Raw genomic sequence first — 23,732 nt, forward strand, 5'->3', positions numbered from 1 at the left:
GCTGTTGTTGTTGTTGTTGCTGCTGCTGCTGCTGCAACTGCTGTTGCTGGCTGGAGCTAGTGTAATTGTCTGAGCTTGTGTTCCACTGTGATGGTTTATGCCACAACGAAAAGGAGGAGGACGATGACGCCGGGGCTGGGGCAGGGGGGGTGTCCGGGTAGTTGGCCAGTTTGTTAATGGACGAGGACGGAGGGGGAGGCGGCATGGCAGAACTCGGTGGGGCCTTTGGCTGATTGGCACCCATGCCGAATGTACTCTGTGCCTGGTTGTACATCTGGACAGTGACATTGGGAGCCTGGGTAATTGAGGGGTGGATACGGTAGGGACTGGCTGAATGCTGGGTAAACTGATTCTGTCGATTAACCACTGCTTTGTTGGCGTTCAGCTGGGAGAATTGGTTTGCCTGCAGCAGCTGATTGAGTGTTGGCATTAAGGGTTGCTGGTTCAAGTAATTGCTGTCCTTCTCTTGCTGGTTAAGCAAAGGTTGTGGGTTACCGTACTGAAGACTTGGCTGGCTCCCAACAGGGTATGGTCTCGGGGTGTTTGGGTACGCTGGAGGACTGGGTTTCGGTTGTAATGTACGCAGCGTGAGGGCATTAGGATTCTGCCTGCTGCTGTTGTAGTGCTGACTCTGTTGGTGCGCATAGCTGCTGTTCTGGCTAGCCACTTGGTTAGCTTTGCCGGCCAAAAGTGCTGAGAGTGCAGGGCTGCGCAGATCTTGAGCACTGGGTAAGAACTGCTTGGTGCCTTGCTGCTGCTGCTGCTGTTGCTGTTGCTGCTGCTGCTGCAGCTGGTTAACCATTGCAATCTCGGATGACTGGTTCACATAACGTATCGTTTGGTTCGGGTTTGATACTGGTGTCTGGTAGTGGACATTAGCCATGCCACCTTGTGGGGGCTGGTATCTTAGACTGACACTGGCAGCCCCTTGTTGAGACGGGGGCGCTGTCGACTGGAATCGGACACCAATGTTGCCATTGTTTGGTGACGAACGTTGGTATCTGGCTGCTGAATTATTCGGAGATGACGAGCTTTGATAAAGGCGCACGACTTGGTTTGAAGGGGACTGGCTCTGGTAGCGGATATTAGCGACATTCTGTGATGGGTGGGGAGCAGGACCTGCATTTTGATAAATCCGGGCTACGTTGCTTCCTTGCGGATTGCCCGCAAATGGGACACCGTGGCTATAGTACATTGTCTCACCGGACAAAGGTTGGTTACCGAGAGAAGCACCAGAAGACCGTGAAGGAATCTGCTGCACACTGCCGAATGCAGCACCTGCAGAACTTCCACTACAGCTGCTGCTATATGGCATCGGTTCTCGTTTGATAGTTGCCGTCATTGGCGTCATGGATATATTCATGCCGGAGTGAGAAATAGCCGGATTGTAGTTGGATTGGTAGTTGGCAGCCATGGCTTGCTGCTGTTGTTGCTGCTGTTGTTGTTGTTGTTGTTGAACGAGTTGGTTGCGGTCACTGGCCCAATTGCTCATCATTGATCAAGTCTTACAGAAACACGGCAAACGGTTGCGGAGATTGTGAAGCTTGGACTCTGGCTGTGATGTCAGGAATGCCTCTTGGCGGTCGATGGTTCTGCTTTTTCCCTGCTTTATTTCTTCCAAAATTTCTTCAGGTAGATCTAGAAAAGAAATACATAAAACAATAAATACCAAAGAATAAACAGGCATCAAAGACTTACCATTTAACACATGAATGAGAGTATTTGTAGGAAATAAAGGTTAACCCTGGGGGTGTATGGCTTGAAGGTGACAAAAGGGATTTTATCAGAGCCTGTGGCCTTCTTGGTTTTCTGAGCCCTTTTACTACCAAATTTCTATTGAAATACATTGTTTTTTTTATTCAATTAATTTTAAATAAAATGAAAAATTTATTAAAAAGTTGGTATTGGAAACATAAATTAACATGAAATTTTGGTGGAAGATTTTTATTCAGATCACTTTAACCCTTTTGCTACCCAATTTTGCCGAAATATGCTGCCTTTGTTTCAATTAATTTTAAAATAATGAAGAATTTATAAAAATATCTTTGTTATTATGAAGCTGGTGTTTGGGACATAAATTAACATAAAATTTTGGTGGAAGATTTTAATTTAGACCACTTTAAAACAAGAAATTTGTTTCACAGAACCTGGGACAGTTTCAGGCAGTTTGGTATCAAAAGGGCTCAAGTGGAAGGAGGTGCTTTTGCATATAATATGTATGTGGTGGGGAGTCCGGTGAAGTGAAGAGGGGACAGGTTTAGGGTAGGTTTACCTCATGTGTGTGCAATGAAAATTGGGACGTGAACTGGGAATGAAATGTGCAGGCTATTTCTGCAGGATTCTTGCTTATGGAAAGAACTACCATTGTTGAAGTGAGGGAAGGAGGAGTCTGCAAGAGATCCTTTTGGTAAGGGACCAAAAGGCTCAATAGCATTTTGAGAGACGGGAGAACTTGTGGATGGTGTAATGCACGGGCGCATGTTTTGGGATGGCCTTGAAAGGAGTTGAAGTACTGAGTAAAAGCTGTCACTTGATAAAAATGGTTTTCTTCAAGCATTGTCTTATAATCCTCATTATGTTGGATTCTTATAATGCCCACTTCAGTAAACAGTATACTTAGTAAAACCAGTCAAGACATGACTATCTCTCACTGCCTACTACGTACTCTGGTACTTCACATACTTCTCTCTACTTATAGTGACTAGGTTATTCCATTCGTGGGAGCAGTGTACCATTATTACTAATTCCCTACAACAATAAGTCATGTCCTTCACCAAAACTGTCACAGCCACAACCATGAGTTGACTATTATTTTTATACTTGTTTCAGTCATTAGACTACAGCCATGCTGGAGCACTGCCTTCAAGAACTTTTGGCAGAATGAATTGATCCTAGGATCCTGGCATAATTGTTAGCAGGTCTCATTCATTCTTTTGTTGTCTTACCATTATTATTAATATATATAAATATATAATTAGAAAAAGAAAATGGAGATTGGGAAGTTAATAATTGTTTATTATTAAAAGCAAATTAATCATCATCCCTTACAGCTGTCTCGATTAATACTTAGTATGCATATATACACACACACACACGCATATGTATACAATATACATGTGTGTATGTGTGCGAATATGCATTGGTCCACCACTACTTGACAACTGGTGTTGGTTTGTTTACATCCCCGCAACTTAGTGGTCCGGCAAAAGAGACCAATAGAATAAATACCAGGCTTTAGAAAATGACTGAAACAAGTAAAAGATAAAAGTATCTTTTATTTTTTGTTTCAGTCATAGGAACGTGGCCCTGCTGGGGCACTGCCCTGTAGAAGTTTGGGTCAAATTAATCGACCCCGGTTCTCATTTGTCTTGAAGTTTGGTATTAATTCTATCGAACCGCTAAGTTAGAGACGTAAACAAACCAACACCGGCTGTGAAGCGGTGGTAGGGGACGAATACACTCACATACACGCTTATATATATATATATATATATCCACATATTTATATATACCTATATCTAAATGTGTATGTGATTATAAACACCTATACTCCTATGTGTGTAAAACCCTGCAACATATACGTGGTAAATATTCGTCTCTTTCTCTCTCTCTCTGTATATACATATATATATATCCCAGGTTTATGTAAATTAATATTTCTGCTTACAAGTTTCCATTTATATAGATCTATACGTTTAACTATATATATATATATATATACTTTATTTAAAAGCAGCTGCTTTCAAATAAAGCATATTACTCTACCTCTGGTATTTGAGTACTCTTTTTTCCACGTTGTTGCACATTTCATGTGCTTACTCCGGTATCTCCTGGTCTCCGTATTCTTTCTGTTGAAGAGCGTAGCTCGAAACGTCAAAGACTTTCCGTATTCCCGAGCGTCATACTAATACATCCTTTTGTTATTTACACCACCTGTCCTCGTCTGTTGTTTTTTCGTACACTCTCCCATATATATATATATATATATACACACACACACAAACATACGTACATATATAGATATATACTAAGGCAGACAAAATCTAAAACCTATTACTCATGCAATAAGTGCATCCTTCAACATTTTAGCGAATTAGGGTTTAGAATTTCAATAGGAACATTTACGATAATATTAAACATTATTAGCATCAATTTAAGGCAGGGTATCAGCTGACCAGGGAGAAGAACAGGCGCGTGCATGGTTCAAATGGTAGCCTTGCGCCTGTTGCATTTTTTAATGTTGTCCTTTCGGAAAGTGGTGGAATAAACCATTATAATTTACGACATTACATCATTTATATACATACAAATACATACTTATATACACCTATATGTATATACATACACACCTACATAAATATAAATGCATATATATATATATATATATATATATATATATATATATATATATATGTATATAAAAATACATTCGTGTTTATATATATATATATATATATAATGTAGGCTTCTATTACGTACGGAATCAATATATAATGTAGATACATAGATGATAGTAGACAGATATGTATGTGTATATCTATGGAGACAGAGATTATATACATATAAATATATATTTGATACATACTGTGTTCTGGAGGAAGGAAGCAATGGTCGCTGTAGATATATCTAGGAAAGAATTTGGTCAAACATGTCTCTGTGTCGATGCTGCTTTCTGCCTTCTTGTTTGGTGACCAAATAATGCAGATCCTGTGACATGGTTCCTTGGCCGAATTCGTCCTTTTTTCTTTTAAAATATATATGTGTATATGTCTTGTGTGTGTTCTGAGAAGAACTTGGTGCTAGTCCCGCCTGAGAACCGTTAGTCCAAAGACTTTTAACTAAACATACAATGCACACACACACTCATGTATATTTACGTAAATATATGTTTATATATATATATACATATATACACGGTTACACACACACATATATGTATGTTTAATAATGCCGATGCGTTTCAGGTACGAGACAGCATGTGGCGGTGGTGACCAATAACACTGCTGACGACAATAATGTTGATGATGAAGATAATGATTATGATTGTGTTGGTGATGACAGTGGTAATAGCGAAGAATATATTACAGAGGGATAATGATGTTTAAAAACCTCTGATATTCTTTCCAAAGAGAGGAGGAAGCAAATGTTGTTTTCACATAATTGAAGTCCTATTCACATTATGAATCACCAATACCATTCATATACATATATACACACACACATATATATATATTATTGGTGTAATTATTATTTGTTATAATTATTATAATGTTTGTTGTTATTCTGTGTTTCTTTCCTCACACAAGACTCCAAATCTTTCCATAACGTCTTCTGAATTCATCTTCTCTCATTAATTAAAATTATTTATTATTTCACAAATATATTCATAGATATCATTATCTTCCACCGTTGCTGTTTTTCTCCTCTTAATATAGAAATAAAATTAAATAAACATTCACTTCCTCCTCCACTCTCACTCTCTCTTATTCTTACTTTATCTTCCTTTCTTTTCCCCCTCTCTGTTATTCACTTTATCTCTTTTTTTCTCCCTCTTATTCTTAGTCTCTCTTCCTCTCTGTTATTTGCGCTGCTTTACTCTAACTCACTCTCTTTCTTCGCTCTTACTCCTTTTCCCTCTCCCTCTGTATTTTCTTTCTTTCTTCTCTCTTACTCTCCCACTATTCCTCTCGATTATATTTTAAAATCTTAAACCGGAAACGCTACTCGTTTTCATAATTTTATTATTTTTCGTAACCGGAAGTAGTTCTTTAGCGTCTGTGATCAGTTATAGTAGTCGTGGTAAGAGAAAAAAAAGTAGCAAACGATTACAGAAAGAGGGGGAGACATTAAAATAGATAGATAGAGAGAGTGAAGGAGAGAGAAAACAAACAAAGAATAAGAAAGATGGAATTAGGAGAGGAGGAGGAGGAGAGAGAAGAAAAAGCAAAGACCACGAGTAAGAGGGAGAGTGAAAAAACAAATACAGAGAATAAGAGGGGAAATAAAAGAAAGTATAAAAGAGAGAGAGAGAGAGACGGAGATAAAGAAATGGAGGGAAAGTGAGAGAGGAGAGGGGAAGAAAGGATTATGAGGAAAAAGTAGTGTGAGAGAGAGAGAGAAAGAAAGAGTATGAAATGTGAGGAACGAAGGAGAAAAGTGTAATGAAAACTGTTGGAAGGAGCAAAAGGAAATAAAATGAAGAGGAAAAATAATATTCTATCTTAATGTATTATATACATATATATATATATATATATATATATATATATATATATATATACATAGGGGGTGGAGATGTGGAAAATGGTTTTCCACCTTTTACCATATGAGGGAATTTTTTTCTTCATGGTAACTGCAGTGAATTCACCTTTAGACATTAAAATATATTACAAACCTAGCATTCATTTATATGTGTGTGTGTGTCTATATATATATATATATATATATATATATATATATAAGATGGGCGAATGGTGTATTAAGAGCGTGCTGGCTTGCTGTAGTAGGTTCCGTTTAAACCCTGTGGTGTGTGACTAGTTGCTGTGATAAAAAAAAATCTCCACAAATGGTTTCAATATCGTTTTAACAGAAAGATTTGGAAGAATTAAATGAAAGTTCTCCGGTAATTTCATGAAAATAATTGTTTATGTTAATTTTAAAATTTGCCAGCAAAATCTTATAAAACGACAATGTTCTAAACGATGTAGATGTTTATATGTTATGTATGAAAATAAAATAATTGTATCCTCAAAAAAAAAAATAGAAAGGAGAGACAAGAGAGGTGAGAGTTGGAGAAGAAAGGGAAAACCAAAAATCAGAAGAGAGGAATTGGTAAATGGAAGAATGGAAAGAAAGTATGAAAATAAGGGAGAGGAGTACAAGAAAAAAAGAAGTATAAAATAAAGTTATTAGAAAAAAATAAAATCACTAGAAGAGGGAAGCAACTTTGATATTTTACAGAAGCAGTTATCTCTCCATCACGTTTCTTGAATTTGGTAGTGTTTTTGTTGTTTATTCCCAACTCAGCGTATTGTAAGGATCCACGAACGAAAGTGTTCGAACTGTGACTATCCAATATTTTGTTTGCCTGACAGAGTGTATATCCAGGACTACAATATCTAAGGCCGAGTGTCGTTTGAGGAAAACTCGACTGTCACTTCTCGTATATCGATCGAACCACTATATAGGGGTTGATAAAATTTACTACGTGAATTTATATTTACCCGATCGACTGCCTTTCACATTCGTCTCTCATTTTCTGGTCACTCATTCTGATTGACCCATAGGCTTCGCCTTCTTCCCTTGCAGACCATCTACTTTCTGGAATTATCTTCGATATCCACTACGTTTCCACTGTACGCGTCAACTTCCAGACGTTCGAGGTGACCACAATCCTGGTTGATTTCAGTTTTCTAAGGGGACCCGAGGGTGGGAAGCTGTCAGAATCGTTAGCACGTCGGGCAAAATGCTTAGCAGCATTTCGTCCGTCTTTATGTTCCGAGTTCAAATTCCGCCGAAGCCGACTTTGCCTTTCAACCTTTCGGAGTCGATAAAATAAGGGCCAGTTGAGCACTGGAGTCTATGTAGTCGACTTACCTATTTTCCTGAACATGCTTGCCTTGTGTCTAAATGTGAAACCAATATTCTAAGGGGACCCAAGGATACTGACTCTTATTTCCTTCTGATTAACCCACGAAGAAATGAACAAGAGTGACAAGTGAGTAGGGGCAACACAATCGCTAGAATAGAACACAAATTATTGGGTGTTATTTAATTGCAACCCTTTAATTTCTGAGTTCATGCCACCCCGATCTCTTCACATCTGGGATCAACTTTGTTTTTCAGTTTTACAAGATCAATAAAATACTGGGATCGATACAGTCGACTTCTATATCCTCATGATGGAATCTATGGTTATGCATCTCTGTTAGGAATTAGTTCTCCCAATCCAAGTCAAACCCAAAATGAACCAGAGAACCAGGAGGCAGAAACTATCTTGGTTCAACCCTCTTTACAGTTTAGATGTCACCATAAATCCTGTTAAGATATCATTTTTCATATGGCTACCACGAACCCTTCAATATGCATAATATTAAAGTTAGCTACTGAGGCTTCTTCTTCTGCTGATACCTTGATTTTGGAAACAGAAGAACAGCGTGACTTCTTCACAGTTCTGTAGAACACACTTGCTTTAGATGCCGTGCAGTAGGACCGAACCCAAATCGATATGTATGCGAAGCGAGCTTCCTAACCACAGTCATAGCTGCAGTTAAAAATCTCTAGTATAAATTCACGTGAGAAATATTAATCTCTCAGTTACCTCAAATGTCACTACAGCCAGATTCCTGAAATCGATAAAACCGGCAAACAATGAAACCAGATTCTAATTAATGAATCGCCCAAATTATCTCGATTGATGCAAGCTGTTGCTAAAATATCAGCAAAACCAGTTTTGTTGCTAACTGCACAAACTACACCACATATTGACGCGCGATAAATTATGTTTATTCAACAGACATGGCAGCGTGATAAGGAGTCAGTTTCCCAACCATACGGTTCCGGGTTCAACCCCAATGAGTGACAACTTGGGAAAATGCCTTTCTTACCTTATGAGTTCTGACAGTGCGAGGTCTCGCAGATTGTGGGAGATAATTTACTACCCCTTGTTTTATAAAACGATGAACTAAGTTCCTAATCGTGTTTTCTCTTTGGGTATCTCTCACTTGAAAGTGCCAACAATATGCTCTCTGGGTTTGAATAATTGACCCCTGATTTTAATAGAACAATTTCACCACTTGGGAGCGTTGTGCGGTGCCATATTTTTCCATAATTAATTTCCAGGACCTGATCCATAAAATCCCTGAAAAGAAAAGAAAAATGTCAAAAAATAGAAGAATTATCAAAAGTTGCAATCCCTCAGTGACTTTTGAGCCACCCTGTATATAAACCCATACATCCATAACTCGCATGTCTCCTAATGATTGATGAGAAGTTATCTCCCGTTACGGTAGTCGCTCTTTTATGTGGTTCGACATCATTTCGTCTAACGTCGTCGCTGCCGCCGCCGCCATCACCATTATCAGTAACAACAGCAGCAGCACAAGTCCACCGAGTATGACGGCGACATCTGTTCTTTGAGGTGTTTTTTTGGGCATCATGACACAACCTTATTTCGTTTCAACAACAACAACAGCACCACCAACTACAACTACTACACCATCGACTGCATCCAACATCACTTGTGTAGCACCTGCTCCAACACCAACATCATCATCATCATCTTCATCGTCATCACCACCAGGCTCTTTATCTTCTTCCACCGTCACCGCATCTTCGTCTCCTTCTGTATTGTCTCTAACCCATCCATTACAATCGCCATCGTCGTTCTCATCTTCATTGTTAACCTCAACCGCTGCCGCTACAACAACAACAACAACAAAAACGTTAACTAATTCTAGTTCTTCTAGTAGTGGCGGTGGTGGTGGTAGTAATAACAACAGCAGCAATACCACCACAACAACATTAACTACTACTACTTGTAATAATAATAATAATAATAATAGTACAACTACGCACGGAGCATCGCGCACCAATATCGAGAATAACCGACAACAACAGCAACAACAGCATCACTATCTCTATAACCAATATCCTCCGCAGTTTTACCATCATCATCATCATCATCAGTACCAGCACAAACGTTACCGTTATCGCTACCAACAGTACAACAACAACAACTTCAACAGCTACTACAGCAAATTCTACGGCAAACCGTTTGGCGTTAGAAGAAGAATGGAGAACACGTATGGATGTTCGGTTGGTGCCGTCGCCTCTGTGACTGCTTCTGGCGTCACGGCGGAGGTGGCCAGCGCTGAGACAGACAATAATTGTTCTGGTCTTATCACCGAGGCCGGTGTGGATATTGCTGGCCACTACAGCGGAGCGGCTTTGTCCACCTATGAAAGGACAGGCAAGTCACTGCATTATAATCCGAAAATGGCCATTGCAAGGTAAGAACATAACCTTGTATATATTTATATATTATATAAAACGCGCATATGCTCGTATATATATTATATATACACACACAAATATACATCCACACTTATATATGCACATACATTCATACATAGACGCAGAAGCACACACGTACAAACACACTAAAAGAACCGTACACATGTATACCCATAAATATACACACAAACATATGCAGATATACAGACACCCACACTCATACATATGTACGGGACATATATGCACAAATATACACATTCACACATGTACAGACGTATATATATTTATAAACATATATACAAACGTACATAAAAACTGGTCCAGGCCAGACGTGAAATGTAGGTCCCTATTTCAATTGTTAATGGGCTACACGTGGACCGTAAGCTACATTTCAAACTGCTTCATAAATATTTTAGTAATCAATGTTAAATACGTAATTATGCAAGTGTTACTTAATTATGGGATATAGTTTTGCCTCCATTTGAAAGAAAAGACCCCCTCAGAATTGAAGGTTAACCATTCCAAGTGTGCCTCATCTTAGTTTTATAAAATACATACATACATACATCATCATCATCATCATCATCGTTTAACATCCGCCTTCCATACTAGCATGGGTTGGACGATTTGACTGATGGTTGCATGCATCAGATGGAATTTTTTTGTGGTTGATTTTCTACGGCTGGATGTCCTTCCTGTCACCAACCCTTGCCTGTTTCCAAGCAAGAGAGTATTTCCAATATTTCCCCATAGGCAGACATGTTTTTCATGGAAGACTGGAAGTGAACAACATCACTTGCATGAAGGTGATGCTTGCTTGCAATCATCGCGATGTCAAGACATGTCTACACCTGGACACATGCATATCTGACAGGCTTCTTTCAGTTTCCATCTACCAAATCCACTCACGGCTTTTGTTGGTGTGGGGGTATATTAGAACACACACAAAGTGCCATGTAGTGAGACAGAATCCATGACCACATGGTTGGGAATATTTATATGAGTGTATGTATATAAGTGTACACACACACACACACATATATATATATACACACATATAGTATGTATTTCATTCTTCCCAAACATGAAACTAATGCATCTGCTTGTTGTTCCAGCACCTGTCTTTGTCTTTTGTTTCCTGTAAATTTGAATAATATATATGTATAGTCACAGGAGTGGCTGTGTGGTCACCCATTTATTACATCCAGTAATGTAAATTGCCATGCAATGAAAAAACACGTGTATTAGTAATTGGGTAATCTACCAGCATATATTGGATAGATATATACCAGTATATTGGATAGATATTATCCCTTAGTTCGTTGGATTCACAACCTCTAACTCTCTTGGAATCTACATATATATATATATATATATATATATATATATATATATATATATATATATGCAAGTGAGAGCATAATCTGTGATCTCTGCCAGAAGTGTAGCCAGCTCACTAATCCGTATCTTTACTTCATTGGACACTAAAAACCCTGCTTGCGAAGACCTGTTGAGGCAAGTGAATTTGGAATTTGAAATTTGAAATCGAACCGAATCCGACGACTGGCACCCATGCCAACCTCTCCTTCATTGGACACTAAACTCTGCTTGTGAAGACCTGTTGGGGCAAGTGAAATCGTAATTGAACCATACTCGATGACTGGTCACCACGCCAGTGGAGCTCTAATAGCATTGTCGAGCGTGTTCATGCCAGAACAGCTGTCTGGCTTCCGTGCTAGTGGCCCGTAAATGGCACCATTTCAGCGTAATCATTACCAGCGTTGCCTTCTAACACTTGTGCTGGTGGCACGTTAGAAAATCATTCGAGGGTGGTCGTTGTCAGTGCTGCTGGACTGGCTCCCGTGCAGGTGGCACGTAAAAAACACCTTTTTGAGCATGGCTGTTGCCAGTACCGTGTGACTGGCCTTCGTGTCGGTGGCACGTAAAAGCACCCACTACACTCTCAGAGTGGTTGACGTTAGGAAGGGCATCCAGCTGTAGAAACTCTGCCAGATCAGATTGGAGCCTGGTGCAGCCTTTTGGCTTGCCAGTCCTCAGTCAAATCGTCCAACCCATGCTAGCATGGATAGCGGACATTAAACGTTGATGATGATATATGTGTATGTATATGTTTGTATGTCTGTGTTTGTCTCCCCAACATTGCTTGACAACTGATGCTGGTGTGTTTACGTCTCCGTTAGTTAGCGGTTCAGCAAGAGAGACCGATAGAATAAGCAGATGTTGAATGATGTGACAATGATGATGTACATACACACATCCATATGCACACACATACACACACACAATAAAAATGAAGTTTGCAGAACCATTTTGCTCCTGCTGCTGTTGCCAGATGTCAGTATACAATGGCTGCTACCTCTGGTGCTGTTGCTGCTAAATCCTTGTTTCTCCATAATTACTGTTTGTTAATTAACCTGTAACAATGATCTACATTCCAAGCTATAATATCTCTTTATTCTTTTTCTGTTGCAGAGAATTTGTATTTTGTACGCTAGGAACATTCTGCTCTCAGCGTGATATTGGTTCACCTCCCGCCTGCCTTGATGCTCTTGGTGGCTCTGGTAAGATTGCTCATTTCTTCCTCCCTTCCATCAATATCATTGTTTTTATGTCTACTTTCTATGCTGGCATGGGTTGGGGGAGTCAGTTCTTATATGGTATAATCATCCTTGTGGATGGGTTGAAGGACCATGTTTCTTTTGTATGTTCTACTTTTGACTCAGTTTCTACACCTTGATGCTTTCCCTACCACCAAACACTTTAAAGAGTATACCAGTTGTATTTTATCAGACTGCCAGTGGTTAGAGGGGTTGTAATATTCCTGAATGGTCCAAAGGGTTTCTCTTGACCCCTACATTATTTTCGATCATTTAGTAACCAATTTACAGAGTCTACTGGGTGCATAATATGATAGCACCAAACTTAGAGAAGTTGGGCTTCTTTCAGTTTTCGTCTACTAAGTCCACTCACAAGGCTTTGATTACCTTGGGGCTATAGTAAAGGATACTTGCCTAGGGTGCCATGCAGTGGGATTGAACCTAAAATCATGTGGTGGGGAAGAAAATTTCTTACCACACATCTGTGTTTGTGCCTAAAACACTGTCTGAAAATAAGATGTGATGGTCATAATGGGACATCTTTGACTAATAGGCCTTGTACAATCAGGGCTTTCATTTACCACTGCTTCAACAATAAAAACAACAACAACAACAGCAGTGAAGGCTATGTCTCACTGATTGCTGATGAGGTTAGAGTGACACCAAAACATGTCTGAAGTTGTCTCCCTTCTTTGAAATATGAAATTGTTAGTCACTGACTTATACAATTTTCCCTTTTACTTTATTTGTTTCTTGTTTAGTTTTTTTTTTTTAATACCCCATGCAATAAAATGTATGTCAACAGTAACATCTGTCTGCCTGGCAGTCTTCCTACCTTTATGCTTACCTACCTGTCTCTTCGCCTATCTCTGTATTTCAATTTAAGCTTTTTACTGCTCCATTTAGTTTATTACTATTATTTTCATTAATATATTCAACTATATATTTCTGCTCTGTTAATTAAATATATTCAACACAACCTGACCCATACACACACACACACACACACACACACACACACATATATATATGTATATACATATATATATGTGTGTGTGTGTGGATGTGTGGTAAGAAGCTTGCTTCCCACCCACATGGTTTTGAGTTCAGTTTCACTGTGTGGCACCTTGGGAAAGTGTCTTCTATAGACTGACCAAAACCTTGTGAGTGGATTTGGTAGATAGAAACTGAAGGAAGCCTGTTATATATATCTATATATATCTCTTTCTCTCTATACACACACACCCACCCACCCACACACACAGAGCGGTCCTACAAAGGAATGGAGCCCTCAGCCCATTGGACAACCAGAGGAATGCAAGTGCTACCACAAGAAAAGGAAGGAAAGAACACGAGCACAAACATAAAGAAGGGGAGAAAAAGGAAAATATGAAACGCCTAAAACCGAAACCCGAAACCACCAAACAAAAAACGGTAAACTCAAATATGGAGGCCCCAATGGAATCCAAAACCCTTGAGGAGAGAAGAAATTTGGAGTGAAGTCAAGGACCTAACAGGCAAATGTTGACGTGGGGAAGACGGTACAAACTGCCGGTTTGTTCACCTGAGACCCTGCCAAAACTGCAGAGGCCTTAAGGAGAAATACTTCCCTGAGGAAAGGCACCAATCGTTTCCAAAGAGAAAGTATACAAATGCAGTGCATTCTTCAGATGTTATGTGCAAGGCAGCAGCTGAACAAGAGTCTTCTTCGTGCAATGGCGCAAAAGATTGTGCAGCAGCTAACCTGGCTACATCAAATGTTGATAATGATGGTATATTTATTCCCATATAAAATGGTTTTTATTTTTTTCTTTGCTATAAATGTATCCTAAAATCAGTTTCTTATTTGGCTGTCTGACAGACAGACGTGAGACTGAGTGCCACGGATTGTGGGCAGCTAAGTACAAGAACTGCTACTAATAAAATGATATTGGAAACAGGCCAAAATATTACAGTCTGTTCACACAAATTTATGAAAATTCGCTTATAGTAACATCATCATCATCATCATCATCATCGTTTAATGTCCGTTTTACATGCTGGCATGGGTTGGACGGTTTGACTGAGGTCTGGGAAGCCAGGAGGCTGCACCAGGCTCCAGTCTAATCTGGCAGTGTTGCTACAGCTGGATGCCCTTCTCAATGCCAACCACTCCGAGAGTGTAGTGAGTGCATTTTATGTGCCACCAGCACAGGGGCCAGAGGAGGCTGGCAACGGCAACAATCGGCTGGTGTTTTTTACATGGCACCGGCACAGAAGTCGGTCAAGACAGTGCTTGCATCGGCCACATTCGGATGGTGCTTTTTATGTGCCATGAGTATGTGTATCACAACTACAATTTCTATTTGATTTTGATGTACTTGACTCAATAGGTCTCCTCAAGCACAGCATGTCACCCTACGATCCAAGGTATATGTGTGTGCATACACATATGTATGTCTACATATGTATATATGTATTTGTGTATTTTATGTATATGTAAGTATATATGTTAAGTATGTTTATTTGTTTATTTATCTTTTGGCAGGTTTGGCTGGTATTCAGTGGAAGAAGTTCTTGGGCAAGAAGGCCCATGTGACTATCACAGAGCGAAACAACCTCGACTTATTAGAGGCAAACTGCTACCGTAACAGCATGTTACCGAAGGAACTGCCAATAGACTACAGTCGAGCGCCTGGTCTCCCTCTTCCGCATCAACTTATTGACGAAATATTTGTGCAGCAAATCTCTGCGAATGTTATTATGCATCTGGAGGCATTTGATTTCATGTAAGTTTGCACCGCATCACACTGTGGTTTGGAAATGCAGTTGGAGGAGTTTTTGTTGTTGTTGTTGTTTCCGTGATAGGAATATTCCAAATGGTATGAGGTGCAAGCATGACTGTGTGGTTAAGAAGTTAGCTTGCCAACCACATGGTTCCGGGTTCAGTCCCACTGTGTGGCATCTTGAGCAAGAGAGTAATCTTCTTAACCCCACAGTCATGTCTACACCTCTATATAATTGCCTTTATATATAAATACCTGTCTAAATCAAGCTAAACATTAACCCCCCCCCTCTACACTTGTAAAACGTCAGTCACTTAACACAGTGTTACCTAAATCTTCTACTAATGCTTAATGCAAAAAGATTTTCCCCTCGTTATTTTATGTCATCTCACTGTTATTAACGAACTCTTCTTTTTCACCCAGATTTATTGATGCACACGGGAGTTGCGTGTCTTACCTGGATGCTGCATTCACCAATATTCGGAACAACGGCCTGCTGTGTATTGTGTCTTCAGATTTGTCAGCCTTATTTGCCAAAACAAGACATGTGGCAATGAGGAATTATGGTGCCAATGTCATAAAGAATGACTACATGAAAGAAGCTGCTGTCAGGGTGGTAATCGGTGCCGCAGCCAAGTAAGGAAGTTTACTCTTTCACGTTCTGGTTTCTCTGCCAAATGTAACGTTTATTTATTCCAGGTGTTTTGAATTAATCATGCATTATCTTGTAGCTTTTGGATATCAATGTTGATAATGGTTCTCACCATTTAATGGTCACTTAGGGCGGTGAGCTGGCAGAATCATTCGCATGCCAGGCAAAATGCTTTGCAACATTTTTGTTCATCTTTATGTTCTGGGTTCAAATTTTGCTTTTTATCCTTTCAGGGTCAATGAAATAGGTACCAGTTACACACTGGGGTCCATGTAATTGCCTGGCTCTCTCCTCCAAAACTTCAGACCCTGTGCCTATCACTTAACGTCCACTCTCCATGCTGGTAGGAGTAGGATGGTTTGACCGGAAACCAGTGAGCTGCAGAGCTGCACCAAGCCTCCAGCGTCATCTTTGGCATGATTTCTACAGTTGGATGCCCTGTCTAATGCCAACCGCTCTACAGAGTGTACTTGATGCTTGTTCCCAGCGCCACTGGTACGAGTGAAGTTGCTATGTAATTTGCAAGACAGAAAAGAACAGGGGAAGAGGAAGTAGTTGGGAGGGGAAGGTGGGCAGTGGCTGGCTGTAGGCCAGGTGTTGAAAGGCTAAAGCATGAGAGGGGGTCAAGCACAGGTGTCTTGGTACGGAGAAAAACTAGTTTCTGCAGTTTACAACTCGGAAGAGTTATCTCCCTTAAATCTTTATTCTTGTCAATGACGCAAAAACAGATTTTGAAAAACTCTGATAAGCAGCAATCCTATATTGGCAGAGTATAGAAGCTGGGGAGAGGACTTCACTGTGATTATTGTCGGAAATATTTGAGTGTTCCTTCGAAATTAGTCCAGAGAGTGTCGGTGTGAGGAGATGACATCGTTCGCCCTCTTTTTCAGCCTAGTCTCTTTATGTTGTGAGAGAAGGTTGCGTGCGAGAATGACGTCACGTTCGAATACCGAAGGGTTATCAATATTTGTTAGAAAGCAGGTAATTTTGGTAATGTGATTGGGTTTGGTCTGAAGGCACGTAGCCTAATGGTTAAGGTGTTGCGCTTAGGATTGTTAGAGCGTGGTTTCGATTCCCGGACCCGACAGTGAATAGTGTTCTTGAGCAAAACACTTCATTTCACGTTGCTCGAAGCCATTCACCTATAAATGAGTTAAAGTAATAGTCGGGAAGTTAACTTTGCGATAGACTAGCGTTTCATCCAATTGTCATTTTAGTTAATCACTATGGAAACTGAATTAAGTTCCACTCTTCTCAGTTCTGGATTGCTGGAACTTGTGCAGAAACGTGTTGAGTGAATTGTACCTATAATTTAAGAGTACAGATATCAATGGAATATTCAGCCATTTATGTATTTATTAAATGAGTTGGCAGCTAAGTTGATTGAACAAGATGTTCATCGTCGTCGAAACTAACGGAGATCCCTCAAATTATCTTTTCTTAGCAAACGAGCTCAAGTGTTTCAAGGGAGGTAACTTTGCTAATGCAACCTTTGGGAGGGGAAAAACCGAAACCAGCGGAAACAAAAGCAGCGAATCTTAACAGGAATATGGTTGGAGGAGGAGGAGGAAACAAAAGTAGATTTTACACCCTTGCCTCTCCACCACCATTATATCACCGTGGTTAACATTCTATACACACACACACACCACCGCCTGTTAGAGTCTCTTTGAATTACTAATACAATATTTTGGTTAAGACGATGAGCTGGCAGAATCTTTAGCGTGCTGGACTAAATGCTTAGCAGCATTTAGTCCGTCTTTATATTCTGAGTTCGGATTCTGCCAACGTCGACTTTGCCTTTCATTCTTTCAGGGTCGAAAAAATTAGTAGCAGTTGAACACTGGGTCGATGTAATCAACTTACCCCTGCCCCCAGAATTGCTTACCTTGTACCAAAATTTGAAATCATTTTGGATCTCTCTCTCTTTTGCTCTCTCTCTCTCTCTCTCTCTCTCTCTCTCTCTCTCTCACACTCACTGTTTTCTCTCTCTCTCTCACTGTTTTCTCTCTCTCTCTCTTTTTAGCTCCTTCTATCTGTTTGGCTCTCTCCTTGAATTAACACCTTTTTTCAGCATTTATATATTTAAATTCCTTCTTTAATGACAGATATTTCTGTGTAATTATTTCTCTAGATCCGCAGCAAAATGCAGCAAAGGTATCCAGGTGATGTTTGGCGTGTGCATCGAGCCATTTGTGTTGGTTGTAATTAAAGTGCAGCGTGGCCCCTATTACGCAGACATGTGCTCTCTGAAAGTCCGTCCTCTAATACACTGTCAGATCTGTGAAGAGAGAGCTTTTTGTCCTGAAATGAGGGCAAGTGTTGGTAAGTATCTTCATTATTTATCGTGTCTGTCTCTGTATGTGTAGATGTGTGTGGACAAGGTATTTTGTTTCTGTACTGTAAGAAAGGGAAGGCACTGAAACCTTATCGATTTATATAACTATAAGGGCTTGGACCCTAACAAACCATCCAACTCATCTTAGCATGGTAGATGGACTAACTCATCCCATCACAGGTACCCATTACAAGTCTTGGGCCCCAATGAATTGTGCAACATATGCTGGCAGGGATATCTATCTGCCCTGCCAGCATATGACTGGCTTACCCTATGGCTGGGGCCACCTAGTGAAGCCACCCCATTACTACTTTGTCCCCTCTCCTCCACACAAACCCCTGATATTACTCCCCACCCTCCTCTGTCGCCTTTATTCCCACTCCCAACACTGTTCCCTTTCTTATTCTCTCCATTATCACCCTTTCACAAAATCTATTCCTTCTCATTTTGCTGCACCAAACTCCATGTCTGATTTGGCAGGGTTTCTATGGCTGGATGCCCTTCCTAATGCCAACCATTTTACAGTGGGTGCTGGGTGCTTTCATGTTGCACTATACAGGCACTTTTATGTGGCACCACACAGACTCTTTTTCATGGCTTTGCATGGGTACTTTTTACATGGCACCAGTACAAGACCCTTGTAGGTCAGTCCACATTACCGGGGTGGTGCCCCACCCACTGTTTTGTTTATTTATTTATTTAAATTAAATTAAATTCAATTCGATTTTTGTTTTGTAGCAAACCTCTATGATCTTCTTCCGTGTGATTGTCAATCAGAAAATCCTGGTAAAACGGCATTAAAACTTGGTCCCATGTGGTAAGCACATATTCAAACTCTCTTTGGGGGTTCTTTGCAGTTCCATGAGGGACTTATCTCTGATTGTGAAACAAAGTGGTCCTTACTATAAAGGGGTCTGATTGTAATACAAGCTGGTCCTTATTGTATTGAAGAAGTTTCTTTGTATAACAAAATTAGTCCCTATAGTCTTCAGATCACTTTAAGTGGTCCCTATTGAGATCACCCAAGGGGTCAATAGTAATGACTAAGCACTTCCCCACAAAATAGCTGACCATGAGTCTAAATCCATTATATCCAGCCTTTACATTCTGAGTTCAAATCCTGCTCTGATCAGTTTTGCATTTCATCTCTCCAGTGTCAATAAAATAAAGCGATGGTCATGTACTCTGGTACCCTCAAAAGTATGGGCCTTGTGCCTAAATTAGAATCCATCATTGTTTTGTTTATGGTTAAGGTTGCGAGCTGGCAGAATCGGTAACATGCTGGACGAAATGTTTAGCAACATTAGTGGGGCTCCGAAAGGGGTCTTAGGGAGTAGCGTCCCTGCTTTCCTGTGTTAGCTTTCGATCACATTTCTTAAAAATCATGGTAGAGACCTTGGTCTCAGGACCACTCATGCCTAGAAACTAAAGAAAGCAAGGGCATGCTCCCTGTAGAAAATCCAGCTCCAAAAAATCCTCATGATAGCAAAGGAGAACGGGCACCAACCAGCCCAAAGGATGGGGTGGGCTGCACCTACCTACTTCAGTTGCTATGGCATTGAGGTAGATCCAGCCATCCCTGTTAACGGGGACAAAACTCAGATTTAAAACACTCTATGATGATGATGATGACGATGATGATGATCCATCTCTACATTCCGGTAAAGTTGACTTTGCCTTTCATCCTTTAGGGTTCAATGAAATAAGTACCAGTCATGTACTGGGGTCGAAGTAATTGACTATCCACCCTGCCCCACAACACTTCACCCCACCCCAAATTTCAGGCCTTGTGCCTATAGTAGAAAAGATTGTTACACATAATGCTAATGTTTCCATACCTTTCTTGTTGCAGGTGTGATAACATATTCAATGCCAAGTTTATAGAACAGATGATATCAGTTGCTAGAGATATGAAACTCAGTGAGCGCCTTGAGGCCCAACTTTGTTCAATTTTTAATGAATGCATTTGCAGTTCAAGCCCTGTAGATTCCAGTTCGTCTTCAAAGAATTGCCAGTCTTCGTTCACCTCGTCGTCTTCACCATCACCGTCACATTCTGTCTTGTTGTCCTACCCTTCACTGTCCGCTCAGCAGCACAACGAGAGGTCAGCCCTGAATAGTTTGAAACGCAAGACTTCGTCATCGGCACCTGCGGCCTCTTTGCTGTCCTCGTCAAGCACCTCACTCTCTAGGACTGTGTCCGGCAACCCCATTGATAACAACATAGATACCAACAGCAACAACAACAACAAGAATAATAATAATAATAATAATAATGAAAATGATAAAAATACTACCACAACTACTACTGCTGCTACTGCTGCTGCTTCAGTTGATGTGGGCCCAGCAACATCTGAGAATTCAGCAATGGGAAATGGTGATGGTGCTGTTGTCGATGCCAATGCAAGTGAAGTGACGGCCAACATGAAGGGTGCTGTGTCTGTTACTGTCGTGTCAACGTCTTCCGATCCCCACGGCAACTTGAAAATGGACTTCACTGTAGACAGGAGTGCAAGAAATAGTCAGAATCTCACCAATGAACCCCCTATAAAGAGGATTTGCCTTCCTGATCCTGACCCTAGCCCTGTACTGGCAATGCCACCCTTTTTCTATAACATTCACAAACGCAAGTTTAAAGGTGTTTTCCTCCCCAAGTAAGTTGAAAATCTCTCTCTAATTATTTTGTTGTATGTTGGATGGGGTTGTTATGTCTGACCCGGGTTCACAGCAAGAACCTGGCAAAACCAAGTAAAAAAACAAACAAACAAAATATTCTCAGTAATTACGTTAATTAGATGATTGTCTGCATGGATGTGGCTGTGTGGTTAAGAAGTTTGCTTCACAGTCATATGGTTCTGGGTCCAATCCTGTTGTGCAGCACTTTGGACAAGTGTCTTCTACTATAGTCCTGGGCTGACCAAAGCCTTGTGTGTGGATTTGGTAGACGGAAACTGAAAGAAGCCCGTCATGTATGTGAATGAATATGAATAAATATATACAGGAGTGGCTGTTGGGTAAGTAGCATGCTTCTCAACCACATGGTTCTGGGTTCAGTCCCACTGCGTGACACCTTGGGCAAGTGCTTCTACTATAGCCTTGGGCTGAACAAAGCCTTGTCAGTGGATTTGGTAGACGGTTACAAGCAAATCTGTGGTATTGAGCAGAATATTTCCTGTAGATCCATTTTTTTAATACCAAGCCTATAACATATTATTATTGTACACTTTTTGTTTTATTTTGTTTTGTTTTTTTTAATCCTTTCTTTTTTTTTTTCCTGTTTTCTTGAAGATTGTCCAAGATGGTTTATCTGCTCCAAAGTGAGGGCTTCCGAGCTAGTCGCACTCTATTTGACACCTATGGCATCCGAACTAATGCCAACCAGAAAGAAATCTACAGGACTTTGTTGAAGTATTGTAAACAAGAGCCTTAATAATAACAACAACAATAACAACAACAACAACAAAAACAACAACAATAATAACAATAATAATGAAAATGTTGATGATGATGATGATGATGGGGATGATAATGATTTCTAATAAAGATGATGACAATAATAATAACAATAATATTAATAATAGTAATAATAATAATAATAATAATAATGATAATAACCACAGGCTTGCTTGTTAGCCATTCATTGTTGTTGCCTTTGGAGTGGATTTGAAGTGGATTTGAACTCCTGATCAGACGTGGACAATGTGACTTACCCGATCCACTCTGCCACTGATTCCTACTTTCAACTTCTGTGGTCCGTTACAGCTCCAGGGTTGGCACCAGAACATCACTTCCACCTCTGTCTTTCTTTCTTTCTCTCCCCCCCCCCCCACACCTTGCTGTTCCTTCACTTCGGCGGCACAATTGTCATGACGACGACGAGGTAGATGATGATAACAATGTTGATGATGATGACGATGAAGAAGTTGGAAGGGTCATAAGTAGAGGAGAGAGGAAAAAGGGGGCAAATGTAGTTCTCACTCTTTTTCTACTCCTTAAAAGTAACAATAACAAAAACAATGAAAGAAAAACAGTAAAAAAAATGGGGGATGGGCTGAAAGCCCTAAAAGCTAACTTATGTGGTTTGAAACTGAGGCTGGTTAGGTTAGGGGTTGTGGTTGAAGGCCTGTAGCTGGTGTGATGTGTGGACAGGGCTGTTATGGTCAGTGAGAATGTGGTCTGCAGGATTGAATCAGCGGGTTGTTTTCAGTGTGGTGGGGTGGTTGTGGTCAGTTTGGGTGTGGTCGTTGGATGGAATCTGAGATGTGGACAGTAGAAGTGCATGCATGTCAGCAGTAAGGGCTTTGACTTAATATATCTGCTGGAAAACTATGGAATAGTTTATCTTGGACAATCATATCTTGTGTGTGTGTGTGAGTATATATGCATGCATACATATATATATTTCCTGTAATGTACACAGTATAAAAATGCAAGCTACTAATAGTTTCTTCCTTTGGAGACTTGGGTCTAGGCAGGTTTTTATAACATGCCTGGTGTCTCCAATGCAAGAAACTAACAGTAGCTTGTATCTTTATACTGTATACATTAAATAATATTTATCTTTCACTGGATGGAGTATTTTTGTTGATCATACCTTAATGGAACAATATATTATATATATATATATATATATATATATATATATATATATTACACTCTCTGAGTGGTTGGCGTTAGGAAGGGCATCCAGCTGTAGAAACTCTGCCAAATTTAGATTGGAGCCTGGTGTTGCCATCCGGTTTCACCAGTCCTCAGTCAAGTCGTCCAACCCATGCTAGCATGGAAAGTGGACGTTAAACGATGATGATGATGATGATGATATATATATACATACATACATAGTCCTCCACCCAAAAAGTATTTACACTCTTCAGAAAAAGTAAAATCTGTATAAATATTCTAATTCAGTGTTATTGCAATTTGATAAAACATCGAAAGAGGTATTTATATTTATAGGGCTACTTATACAAGTTAAATATTTATACAGATCTTTTCCTCTCCTGAAGTGTGTACGCATTTTTTTGGGCAGCTTGTATATATATATATATATATATATATATATATATATATATATATATATATATATATATATATATATATATGCACATGTATGTATCCATACACATTGCTTTATTTTGAAGGAATGAGAAAAGAGTGCTCAATACATGTTGTAGAGGATGTGGTTCTTTTACTGAAACTAGAGCAGAGAGTTTGTCTCGTGACTTGAGTTTTCACACCACTGCCTGAAGATTGCAGTGGCATGAAACTTGAGTCATGAAACAAACTCTCAACTTTAGTTTTAATACAATAATTATTATATACCTCAGGCCAACGATTTGGATTTGT

At 39.9% G+C, this 23,732-nt stretch overlaps 2 protein-coding genes across 2 annotated transcripts in view; one reads left to right on the forward strand and one right to left on the reverse strand.

Annotated features, from left to right (window-relative positions):
* LOC106871392 (uncharacterized) overlaps positions 1-5,521 on the reverse strand; it is a 7,791-nt gene extending 2,270 nt beyond the window's left edge. The window contains exons 1-2 of the mRNA XM_089365634.1: positions 4,586-5,521; positions 1-1,638 (exon numbers count right to left, since the gene is read on the reverse strand). The exon at positions 1-1,638 is cut by the window's left edge and continues 2,270 nt beyond it. Coding sequence (XP_089221760.1) covers positions 1-1,495 — 1,495 coding nt within the window. The 5' untranslated portion in view covers positions 1,496-1,638; positions 4,586-5,521. The remainder of the gene's footprint in view (positions 1,639-4,585) is intronic.
* A 3,480-nt stretch (positions 5,522-9,001) lies between these two features.
* Positions 9,002-22,964, forward strand: LOC106871440 (uncharacterized). Its single transcript, XM_014917906.3, has 8 exons — positions 9,002-10,010; positions 12,508-12,596; positions 15,160-15,400; positions 15,821-16,033; positions 18,184-18,374; positions 19,126-19,204; positions 20,240-21,040; positions 21,675-22,964. Exons 1-8 carry the CDS (start codon positions 9,157-9,159, stop codon positions 21,814-21,816), a joined length of 2,610 nt encoding a protein of 869 aa, XP_014773392.2. The 5' UTR covers positions 9,002-9,156; the 3' UTR covers positions 21,817-22,964.
* The last annotated feature ends 768 nt before the right edge of the window (positions 22,965-23,732 follow it).

Source organism: Octopus bimaculoides, chromosome 18 (genome assembly GCF_046866305.1).
Source record: "Octopus bimaculoides isolate indiv1 chromosome 18, ASM4686630v1, whole genome shotgun sequence".
Taxonomy (NCBI): domain Eukaryota; kingdom Metazoa; phylum Mollusca; class Cephalopoda; order Octopoda; family Octopodidae; genus Octopus; species Octopus bimaculoides.